Source organism: Schistocerca piceifrons, unplaced genomic scaffold, assembly GCF_021461385.2.
Source record: "Schistocerca piceifrons isolate TAMUIC-IGC-003096 unplaced genomic scaffold, iqSchPice1.1 HiC_scaffold_1683, whole genome shotgun sequence".
In the NCBI taxonomy this organism is placed as follows: Eukaryota; Metazoa; Arthropoda; class Insecta; order Orthoptera; family Acrididae; genus Schistocerca; species Schistocerca piceifrons.
Genome location: NW_025727549.1, coordinates 116,421 through 129,053, shown reverse-complemented (window position 1 = coordinate 129,053; position 12,633 = coordinate 116,421). Strand labels below are relative to the sequence as shown.

The window sequence follows — 12,633 nt, the reverse complement described above, 5'->3', positions numbered from 1 at the left end:
CATTAAGAGCACAAGAACTTCAGATAAAACTATTTTAAAGGTGTACGACATCAATAAAATTTATTACATGTGTGTAGTCAACAATTAGAAAATGAATGGTGCCATATATTTTCTCTATACAATAGGCCCATTGTTTTATCTTTAACTCCATGTTGTCCACTAATAACAGTTTGTTCCTCAACATAATGCACCTGAGTTCTTTCAGAGTTTCCAAACACTTCCTCCTTTTTTATACTCACAATATGTCATATTTAACTGTGCAGCAGTATGCTCAGGATCCAAGCACTTTCTTATTGGTGTGTATTGTCAAAATTACACTTAGTTCTTCAAGCCGGAAACACATTCACAGTATCACATCTGCAGTATTTCAGAAGAATGGGTAAATTGGTCAGTAGATAACTTCATACACAGTTGCTTTCTTGTCACCCGAGCCTGTCACAATATACTTGTCATCAGCTGAAATATCGCAGCTCAGCACGGATGACGACTCCTTTGACTGCAAAACAAATAAAGACAACAAATGTCAGTTGGAGTGTGGAGAGAGTTAAAAATATAGGGGTCAAGACGCAAGTTAACATGAATCATGTATATCACATGTACCATTGTTGCCAATGTGCTATAGAGCAAGTACAAAATGAATATGTAATATAGTGTACTCAATGTAACTATTTGCCTTGTAAAGCCTGTTGTCATTGTGTATTTACAGTGTTCAGATGAATGACATTCTTTATAAGCCAAAACAGGTTCCCATTTGATGAAGAGTAAATTGGAGACATGGGGTGTCATTTTAAACAAACATTTATTAAAACCTGCGTTGCACAGCTTCTCGTTGCCTGGAAGTCTTTCCATATCATTACAAAAAGAAACAGAAACACGGACACAACACTGTAAACTGGGACAACTTGGACACATTTTTTTTCCTTCTACCTGTTTTGTTACCTAATAATTCAAAAAACATTTTTGAAGCCATCCTAAAACATGAGTCTTGATGTCTAGTTTCATAACATGTGACCAGATAACAACTTAGTTATTACTTGTATGTTAAAAAATGAGATGGTGTTAAAATGAGCAGAAATGGCCAAGAAATTGCAGAAACAGATGTTTAAAGCAGTAAACACTTTAATGCAAAGGCAGTTATACAGAAGAAAGTTATACAGAAAGGTATAAACAAAATTTCAGATCTTCAAAGTTAAAAGAAATGCTCAATATTTTCAGAAAAGAAAAATTTATGTGCCCCATGTCTTTTACACTCAGGGTGGCTTCAACTGGCACATATGGGAAATGAAACCTCTTTCCCTGTCTGTTGTATAAAGATGCGACATCTTGAACTCCTTGTCTCCATAGATGTTAATAAGTTTCCCTATACAGTCATTTATTAAATTGCTTGACACACTTTTTAATCAAGAATTTTATCACAACAAACATTTCAAGCATTATTTGGGTAAGATGCTGGGCCATTGTGGCATTCATTTGATTATGTTCACAAATGGCTGAGTTACGATCCTCTTCACAGCAAAAATTTTCACACCTGTGTGCTTCCAGTTCGATTCTAACGAGCCTCAGCATTTTAACGACATGTGCAGAGACCAAAAAAAGATCAGTTAAGGAAAAAAGTATGAAAGAAGTAAGAAAAACGCAAAATTCTAAACTGGGAAAGTTCTACAATTTTTACCACATTTCCTGGTCAACATTGCCAAGTTTTATTATTATACTAAATACAACACTCTATTTTATTTCTAAAAGAGATTCAAAAACTTAATTATACACTGCACTGAACAAAAGAAATAGTTTTTACTTAGGTCAGAATGACTGGGCAATGTGAGACACTTCTGTACACCTAAAATGCATGCAAAATCTGTCGTTTTCATAGATTGCCATGTGCAATGAAAGCACTTGCACCTCTACTGGATGATTAAGGAATCTGGTAGGGTGCCAAATAAAATCTTACTTCATAAAGTGGCAAAGCTGTCTTGCTTGGCAAAGTTGTCTCAGTTTACAGTATCAATACTTCAACAATCCTATCTACATCTACTTTCCTCTATAAATACAGTCCTTAATATTTGTCTGAGGAATCTACATTAAAAAACTGAGAACTTTATTTTGTGTACTGAAGATGGAAACTGATCAACAGATTAAGCAATGACAGAGCAGAAGAGCTTTCCCTCGAGCAGAATCACTAATCAACCAATGAAAACACCATTGAGATGGGAAGGAATACAGTATGAACACACATTTCAGTCACCCATAATAATTCAGTGGTACAGGAGGAGGAGTAACAGTTGTTTGTAGTAGTAGCAGTAGTAGTAGTAGTAGTTCTTGTTGTTGTGCTCTTCAGTCATGAGACTGGTTTGATGCAGCTCTGCATGCTACTCTATCCTGTGCAAGCCCAGTACCTACTGCAACCTACATCCTTCTGAATCTGCTTAGTGTATTCATCTCTTGGTCTCCCCCTATGATTTTTACCCTCCACGCTGCCCTCCAATACTAAATTGGTGATCCCTTGATGCCTCAGAACATGTCCTACCAACCGGTCCCTTCTTCTTGTCAAGTTGTGCCACGAACTCCTCTTCTCCCCAATTCTATTCAATACCTCCTCATTAGTTATGTGATCTACACATCTAATCTTCAGCATTCTTCTGTAGCACCACATTTCGAAAGCTTCTATTCTCTTCTTGTCCAAACTATTTATCGTCCACGTTTCGCTTCCATACATGACTACACTCCATGCAAATACTTTCAGAAACGACATCCTGACACTTAAATCTGTACTCGATGTTAACAAATTTCTCTTCTTCAGAAACGCATTCCTTGCCATTGCCAGTCTACACTTTATATCCTCTCTACTTCGACCATCATCAGTTATTTTGCTCCCCAAATAGCAAAACTCCTTTACTACTTTAAGTGTCTCATTTCCTAATCTAATTCCCTCAGCATCACCCAACTTAATTCAACTACATTCCATTATCCTTGTTTTGCTTTGGTTGATGTTCAGCTTATATCCTCCTTTCAAGACACTGTCCATTCCATTCAACTGCTCTTCCAAGTCATTTGCTGTCTCTGGCAGAATTACAATGTCATCAGTGACCTTCAAAGATTTTATTTCTTCTCCATGGATTTTAATACCTATTCCGAATTTTACTTTTGTTTCCTTCACTGCTTGCTCAATATACAGATTGAATAACATTAGGGATAGGCTACAACCCTGTCTCACTCCCTTCCCAACCACTGTTTCCCTTTCATGTTCCTCGACTCTTGTAACTGCCATCTGCTTTCTGTACAAATTATAAATAGCCTTTCGCTCCCTGTATTTTAACCCTGCCACCTTCAGAATTTGAAAGAGAGTATTCCAGTCAACATTGTAAAAAGCTTTCTCTAAGTCTACAAATGCTAGAAATGTAGGTTTGGCTTTCCTTAATGTTTCTTCTAAGATAAGTTGTAGGTCAGTATTGCCTCACGTGTTCCAACATTTTTACGGAATCCAAACTAATCTTCCCCGAGGTCAGCTTTTACCAGTTTTTCCATTCATCTGCAAATAATTCGCCTTAGTATTTTGCAGCTGTGACTTATTAAACGGATAGTTCATTTCATCTCCATCTACATCCTCTTCCGTTTCCATAATATTGTCCTCAAGTACATCGCCCTTGTATAGACCCTCTATATACCCCTTCCACCTTTCTGCTTTCCCTTCTTTGCTTAGAACTGGGTTTCCATCTGAGCTATTGATATTCATGCAAGTGGTTCTCTTTTCTCCAAAGGTCTCTTTAATTTTCCTGTAGGCAGTATCTATCTTACCCTTAGTGAGATGAGCCTCTACATCCTTACATTTGTCCTCTAACCATCCCTGCTTCCTGTCAATCTCATTTTTGAGACATTTGTATTCCTTTTTGCCTGCTTCATTTACTGAATTTCTATATTTTCTCCTTTCATCAATTAAATTTAATATTTCTTCTGTTACCCAAGGATTTCTACTAGCCGTCTTCTTATTACCTACTTGATCCTCTGCTGCCTTCACTACTTCATCCCTCAGAGCTACCCATTCTTTTTCTACTGTATGAACAGTACTGGAGCATAATTTATACTGTCACATACAATATGATGACTTCTGGTGTACAAATGTAGATCAATGCCCCCCCCCCCCAAAAAAAAAAAAAAAAACAACAACACCACACACACACACACACACACACACACACACACACACACACAGAGGCGCGCGCGCGCGTCCTGAGTCCTGATTTCTCCTTACACAAGTGTGCACTGGAGACAATAGAATCTACCACAAATTTGGATGCTCATCAGCCTTTTGTGTAGACAACAGAATATTGTAACCAAAAATTTACACGTAAGGTCACAGACATTTCAGTAACATTCCCATACTAATGCTGGATGCTTTTGCAACAGACCTAGGGGTTCCTTAAGTATCTTCTTTCATGCCAATTTCAAACGGTTCCAAAACAATTAAACTATACTTGTGAAAAAGTTGCAGAAATGTGTTTTATGCAGTCTCCTCTACAGAAGTGTTCTACTTCCCAGGAGTCCAAAATATACAAAAGTCTTTCATCACAAATGTTTTTCTGCTTCATAGCACTTCATATAATGTTAGACAGTAAACCTGCAATCAACATGGTACAGTCTGAAGCTGATCAAGAACCGAATAAAATGTTATTTTATTCTCTCTTATTTTGTTTGTAATCTACTGTTCACTTATCTATGATTCACATCAATCAGTGAAAATGCTTCACCGTTCTGAATTTCTGTAACTTTACTCTGGGTTGACAGTTTTCTATCTCCATTTTTATGTCCACTATTCTCTTGTTATTTCCAGCTGTAATTCCAGTTTACAAACCATAGTGTCTACAAAGGTTTAGATTTCATTATGATGTGTACCTACACATGAAACTTGACACTCCTGTGACATAGTTACTCCTGACAGTGCTTTGTTAGTGTCCAAAACTGTGTCAATTAGATGTCCCTACATAATTTTCCTTAATGGAAGTGTCAAAAGATTAACATACCCGACTGCAGTATGTGGAATTCCTTCTGGGAGCCATTCCATTACATCTTTGCTGTGAACTTCACTGACATTTCTAGTATCGAAGACAAATATTTTATAAACAATGCTCAGTAAATCAGCCTAATTCAGCCACAATAAATGAAACAATATCACTGCAGTGTCATGATGATATACGAATGAATGAATGAATGAAATGAAGTCTCATGCTTCTCGACAGAGCGTAGGGGAACGATGCGGGAGATCTGCACCGCTGTACTAGGCAAGCTCCTAGTGGAAGTGGTTTGCCGTTGCCTTCCTCTGACTGTAATGGGGATGAAGGATGATGATGAAGATGACATAACACCACCCAGTCATCTCGGGGCAGGTGAAAATCCCTGACACCTCTGGGAATCGAATCCAGGACCCCGTGCTCAAGAAGCGAGAACGCTACCGCGAGACCACGAGCTCCGGACACAATGATATATACCAGCAAATTATCAGTTTTCATTGCTTATTAAAATCTAAAATCCAATCAGGGTTGCTTTCACATTAGGCACATTAGCACATTGAACACTAATACATGAAAGTATTTCTGCAGAATATCGAAAAGCTTCACGAAACTGAGAAATTTTTCCTTTGCTAAACAAAAAAAAATTATTTTCCTCAAATAATGTGTTTCTGTTATCTTTCCCACAATTATAATTTTGCTGTTATCTCCACAGCACTCAGGTACAGTTCTTACATTTTCATTCTTTGCAATTTATTATATTTTAGCACTAAACAGAGATATTCCCTCTTTCTTCTGCAATACAGAGATGGAAAAAGGAGAGGTGGAAGCATAGGTCACAAGTAGCTGTTGATGGACAACTGTCATAATTTGGAGGACTGTTTTTTACTGTTTTGCTACACAAATTGTTATTAATTACTATGGATGAAAATAAATCAGTGAGACAATGCACTTTGGTGTTTCACAGTAAACATTTTTCTGTTTGTTGTATCACTAGTTTGTTCTGTCACTCCTTACACAATCTCATACTACACTAAAAACAATTGAAAGTACTATTTGTAGTTTAGGTGATATAAATTAGCATCTGGAGCCAAGAATATGAAACCTTATAATACTGATAATTACCTGGAAAATAGATGCTCCATATGGAGTTCGCCATGCATTGAGGAGATTGTCCTTGCCAGTGGACACAAACCATTTCCCACATGCAGCGAACCTCAGAGAAAGCACACATGATTCGTGAAGATGAAGTTGGTATTTGTCTGGTTTAGCTGCATGTAGCACCTGTTGAAACAATACATGAACAAATATTTAAAAATAAGCATTCTGACCCACAAAAGGTACGAAAAGGGCTTTTTTCAAAGCAATTTGTTCAATTTCTTACAATGTACTATAATGAGTATAATGTTGTGCCATATCTCTCTCTCTCTCTCTCTCTCTCTCTCTCTCTCTCTCTCTCTCTCTCTCTCTCTCTCTCTCTGCATGTTTTAAGTAGGATGTAAAAGAAGGGGGGGGGGGGGGGTGGGGGGGATGAAGACTACAGAACATTTAACAATGACACTAATCCTCAAAAGACAGGAAACTTTACAATTACACAAGATTCACTATTAATTTTTTATTAGTATTGTTTTTACTATAATTTTAATTTGAGTCAGTACCATGTCATCTGTGCATGGGTACTAGATGCTTTCTTCCCCAAAGAGAGAAAAATTACATCAGCTGTCTGCTTATCAGCAATTTACAATGTATTCAGTACCTTGAAAAGCTACACTTTTAATTTGAGGGTCATTCAGTAAACAATGCTCTACAATTTATCATATCATATTTATTCTTAAGAGCTAGAGTTGGTGGCAATATAATTCAATGTTTCTTCTGAATGTATTATTTTTCTACTTGGTCTCCATTATGTTCTAAGGCCTTATGCCAGAACCAGTGTTTCCTTTTGATAAGGTTATTGTCCTGTGCTCGTAGCCATGTTTTCACTGCACGAATTACAATTATCTCATCATGTTCAAAGTTGTGGTGCACTGGTCTGTACAAATGATGGAGCTCCTGCAACTCACCATATTGGTAGCAGTGGATGTGACGGGACGTCTCTAACGCGGCTGATCGTGGAGCCCATGATGCTTTCACTCTCTATACCTATCACCCAACAGTAATCTTATCAACTGCATCATTACCATACACTGCACACGAACTTTATGGATTTTCACCACAATTTCTTTTTACAAAACCAAAAATTCCATTACAGCACAATGCTTGTAATGAGGGTCTTACACAGGTGCCCTTTTGATGGTTCACTATAGCCCTGCCATTTGATTTGATTTCATTTCATTTCATTTTTTATTGGTCCAGTTTTATCATACAGCACAAATTGTACAATTGATATTGGAACTGTTTGAAACTCTGCACATATGCAGAAGATACATCAAATGTGAAGTACCAAATGACGTTTCCTATATAAAGGCCGTTACAAAATGCCATTTACAAACTTCGAGGGGTTGTATATAGTGTCTTGAGGAACAAATTGAGGATGGGAACACATGTCTGGAACCGTCATCCACCAAGGCAACAGCATCACATGCGTAAGAGACGAGGCCTCCCTATGCAGCAGCTTTTTGATGTTATTGTTGTTGTTGTTGTTGTCGTCTTCAGTCCAGAGACTGGTTTGTTGCAGCTCTCCATGCTACTCTATCCTGTGCAAACTTCTTCATCTCCCAGTACCTACTGCAACCTACATCCTTCTGAATCTGCTTAGTGTATTCATCTCTCGGTCTCCCTCTACAATTTTTACCCTCCACACTTCCCTCCAATACTAAACTGGTGATCCCTTGATGCCTCAGAACGTGTCCTACCAACCGATCCCTTCTTCTAGTCTTTCTCTTCTCCCCAATTCTTTTCAATAGCTCCTCATTAGTTATGTGGCCTACCCATCTAATCTTCAGCATTCTTCTGTAGCACCACATTTCGAAAGCTTCTATTCTCTTCTTGTCCAAACTACACTCCTGGAAATTGAAATAAGAACACCGTGAATTCATTGTCCCAGGAAGGGGAAACCTTATTGACACATTCCTGGGGTCAGATACATCACATGATCACACTGACAGAACCACAGGCACATACACACAGGCAACAGAGCATGCACAATGTCGGCACTAGTACAGTGTATATCCACCTTTCACAGCAATGCAGGCTGCTATTCTCCCATGGAGACGATCGTAGAGTGCTGGATGTAGTCCTGTGGAACGGCTTGCCATGCCATTTCCACCTGGCGCCTCAGTTGGACCAGCGTTCGTGCTGGACGTGCAGACCGCATGAGACGACGCTTCATCCAGTCCCAAACATGCTCAATGGGGGACAGATCCGGAGATCTTGCTGGCCAGGGTAGTTGACTTACACCTTCTAGAGCACGTTGGGTGGCACGGGATACATGCGGAGGTGCATTGTCCTGTTGGGACAGCAAGTTCCCTTGCCGGTCTAGGAATGGTAAAACGATGGGTTTGATGACGGTTTGGATGTACCGTGCACTATTCAGTGTCCCCTCGACGATCACCAGTGGTGTACGGCCAGTGTAGGAGATCGCTCCCCACACCATGATGCCGGGTGTTGGCCCTGTGTGCCTCGGTCGTATGCAGTCCTGATTGTGGTGCTCACCTGCACGGCGCCAAACACGCATACGACCATCATTGGCACGAAGGCAGAAGTGACTCTCATCGCTGAAGACGACACGTCTCCATTCGTCCCTCCATTCACGCCTGTCTGAGCAGAAGACGGCCTAACGGTGTGCGGGACCGTAGCCCAGCTTCATGGAGACGGTTGCGAATGGTCCTCGCCGATACCCCAGGAGCAACAGTGTCCCTAATTTGCTGGGAAGTGGCGGTGCGGTCCCCTACGGCACTGCGTAGGCTCCTACGGTCTTGGCGTGCATTCGTGCGTCGCTGCGGTCCGGTCCCAGGTCGACGGGCACGTGCACCTTCCGCCGACCACTGGCGACAACATCGATGTACTGTGGAGACCTCACACCCCACGTGTTGAGCAATTCGGCGGTACGTCCACCCGGCCTCCCGCATGCCCACTATACGCCCTCGCTCAAAGTCCGTCAACTGCACATACGGTTCACGTCCACGCTGTCGCGGCATGCTACCAGTGTTAAAGACTGCGATGGAGCTCCGTATGCCACGGCAAACTGGCTGACACTGACGGCGGCGGTGCACAAATGCTGCACAGCTAGCGCCATTCGACGGCCAACACCGCGGTTCCTGGTGTGTCCGCTGTGCCGTGCGTGTGATCATTGCTTGTACAGCCCTCTCGCAGTGTCCGGAGCAAGTATGGTGGGTCTGACACACAGGTGTCAATGTGTTCTTTTTTCCATTTCCAGGAGTGTATTTATCGTCCATGTTTCATTCCCATACATAGCTACACTCCATACAAATACTTTCAGAAACGACTTCCTGACACTTAAATCTATACTCAATGTTAACAAATCTCTCCTCTTCAGAAACATTTTCCTTGCCATTGCCAGTCTACATTTTATATCCTCTCTACTTCAACCATGATCAGTTATTTTGCTGCCCAAATACCAAAACTCATTTACTACTTTAAGTCTCTCATTTCCTAATGTAATTCCCGTAGCATCACCCAATTTAATTCGACTACATTCCATTATCCTCATTTTGCTTTTGTTGATATTCATCTTATATCCTTTTTTCAAAACACTGTCCATTCCATTCAACTTCTCTTCCAGGTCCTTTTCTGTCTGTGACAGAATTACAATGTCATCGATGAATTTCGAAGTTTTTATTTCCTACTCCGAATTTACTAGTTAACAAACAACACTGAAAGATGTTCCGCCTATAGTCAGTCAGCGTACAAAGTCAAATTTGCTGCCGAAGTGGTGGCCTAACAGCAGACTAGCACCTATAATTTTAACATTCTGTAGTGTCACTGGCTGACATTTCCGGACACAGGCTTCTACCCTTAATTTGTCCCTCAAGACAGCCTCTACAACCACTCAAACTTTCTTGGTACTATTTTGCAACACCATGTATATTAGGTAATTTTCCTACATTTCAATGGCTACAAAAATCTTCAGGACATTATTGATCAACCTTTACAAAAACTGCTTTAATATTATCAGAGTGCAGCAAATCTATACTGTATGTGTAGACCAGAAAGAAGTAAGGTTTTTTTTTTAGAAAGGCTTAACTTCATGCTGACACTCAAGTACATATGAGTATAAGTTCAGATTGCAAAAAGATAAGAAAGGACGAAAACGGCTATAGCGATAGCATCCCTGTTAAAAACTAACCTGGCATTTACAACAAGGGATTTCGGGAACAACTGAAATGAGAACTCAGGAGAGAAACTTATTTAACCCGAAGCAAACTTCTAATAATAGCACGTGGGAAGACACCAACATTATGCCCCAATCCAGAGCAGAGGTGTTCATGTAACATGTACTTTAGAACACACATATTCCGCACTAGCATCACTTAATACATATTGTTAATTGAGACCCAATATTTAATGTGATTAATGATTACGGACACAAGTACAAATCTCACTGTATACTTGTAAATTATAGCTTGCCAGTAGTTAAATGTAGAGGGTATTCAATTCTCGAAATAAATCACGCATTTGCTGAAAGCCACTAGTGAGAATTGCAAACACACACACACACAAACCATTACTCTGATCTTCTCCCCCCCCCCCCCCCCCCCCCCACTTCCCCCGCATTATACAGCTCTTCAGAATCAAAAACCAGATTCAGAGATTCAGCTCACAGATGAATGCTTCCACAGCTACCACTGTTAGCTTAAAATTCCTCACACACTGGAATTTTGCTCAGGTATTGTGTTAATAGCTGGTATGGGAATAACCCATTGCTGCACTCACCTCAACATTGGAGTTCTCCATTCCAACAGCAAGCCATTCACCTGTAGGGCAGTAACCAAGTGAGAATATTTGGGATGTAAAATCATGTTGTTGTAACTGTCTGCCTTCACGTAAGTCCCACGACCGCACTGTATTGTCGAGTCCACCAGTCCACAATTTAGTGCCATCTGCTGAAATGTCTATACAAGAGGCACCATCCGTATGACCCTGGAACTGTCGTACCAGAGTCTGATTGTGGAGGTCCCATACAGCAATGTTGCCATCTGAGCAGCAGCTGAAGCACACCTGGAAAAAAAATTTAAAAAATACATAACATTATACAGCTACATGTACCATATTTATACAGATTACAGATCGCTTGACATGTCTTTTTTCGGTCTGTGTGTTACATCTAATCTGAGGGAATACTGTACGGATTTTGGTACAGTGTCCACTAACAAACTGACTGATTCACGAGGAAGGTTTGTGTACATAATTTATTACTGCCACCCAAGACATCATCCAATTGCTACCAGTGTGAAGCTTGGGCACTTTGTGAATTTATTACAGTATGAAAGTACTGCCTTCAATTAAACAATTTATCACACATATCACATATAATTTTTTCTTCTTCAGAAATCACCAAAGGAAAAGGAAGAAATGAGGAAAGAAGAGAGGAAGGTTAAATCACATGAAGTACTTAACAAAGTAACAATATGTTGACAATGGGAATTAACAGAATGTAAATGACTAATTTATTTCCCTGGTTACAATATTGTGTACCGCTAAATCGTGCCCTAAAAAATTTGTCCTTCAGTATTTCGCCATTCTCTGTCTTTCTTCTGCCACATTTAATGCTTCTCTCCCCCCCCCCCTCCCCCCTTCATCCACCCAAATAAGATAGTAAGGGTTTCGTCTACAGTAAGTAAAAAGTGCACTTTTCACTAATTACAAAATTAGATTTACTGCTCATGAATACAAATTTTGAGATGGCCTGCAGTAATGAGTTATTCTTGGGTTATAAGAAAACTGGATGAAAGGAAGAGGGAAAATGTATGCTCTTAAGACTGTAATCTGTCAGCATATTTAGAGAAATAGTCCAAAAGTAAAAAGTAACAGTATATTGCATTAACCAAAGAAAGTAGTTACAGTAACATATAGAACTAGTCCAATATTGGTCAAGCAGTGTTTTGTATTAATTCAATCATTTCCAGATACTGAATCAATTACGCCAATTCAAAAGTAATTTTTGTATATTTTACTGTTTGGAAACAGGTAATGTTGTTCGAACAACATATACACACACATATTCAGTAGTAGTACTGCTAACATAAGCATCAACACATTCTGAGAAACAATGTTGGTAATAGTACGTACTGGAAAATTGTAAATATATTGAACACATGTGGTTACAACTCACTATCTCATTCAGAAAATTAACAACTATCAAAAACCGCTATTAAAAGAACTGCACGTACAGAGAGAAGAAGTTATGTTGTGTAGATGGATGAGGACATGGTGGAGCTCAAACTGTGAAATGTAAATACTATAGCGGTTTTAAATTAGCATTAGATGAAGTCATTACTCTTACTAACAAAGAGAAGACATAGGAGAACGAACGCTTGTTAATCAGTCAGTCTGAGGTACAATTTGACATTTTGTGTTAACACTATTTGGAGTACAAATATTATAGTGCTGAAGGTGAATACAAACTGAAGTTGTTCAGACATTCAATTTTTCATCACAAAAAACTGATTAA

At 39.6% G+C, this 12,633-nt stretch overlaps 1 protein-coding gene across 1 annotated transcript in view; it reads right to left on the bottom strand.

The window, feature by feature from the left end:
* Positions 1-380: 380 nt before the first annotated feature.
* Positions 381-12,633, bottom strand: part of LOC124735553 (transducin-like enhancer protein 4) — a 49,874-nt gene continuing 37,621 nt past the window's right edge. The window contains exons 8-10 of the mRNA XM_047248566.1: positions 10,896-11,180; positions 6,126-6,284; positions 381-496 (exon numbers count right to left, since the gene is read on the bottom strand). Of these exons, the coding sequence (XP_047104522.1) occupies positions 389-496; positions 6,126-6,284; positions 10,896-11,180 (552 nt within the window). The 3' untranslated portion in view covers positions 381-388. The remainder of the gene's footprint in view (positions 497-6,125; positions 6,285-10,895; positions 11,181-12,633) is intronic.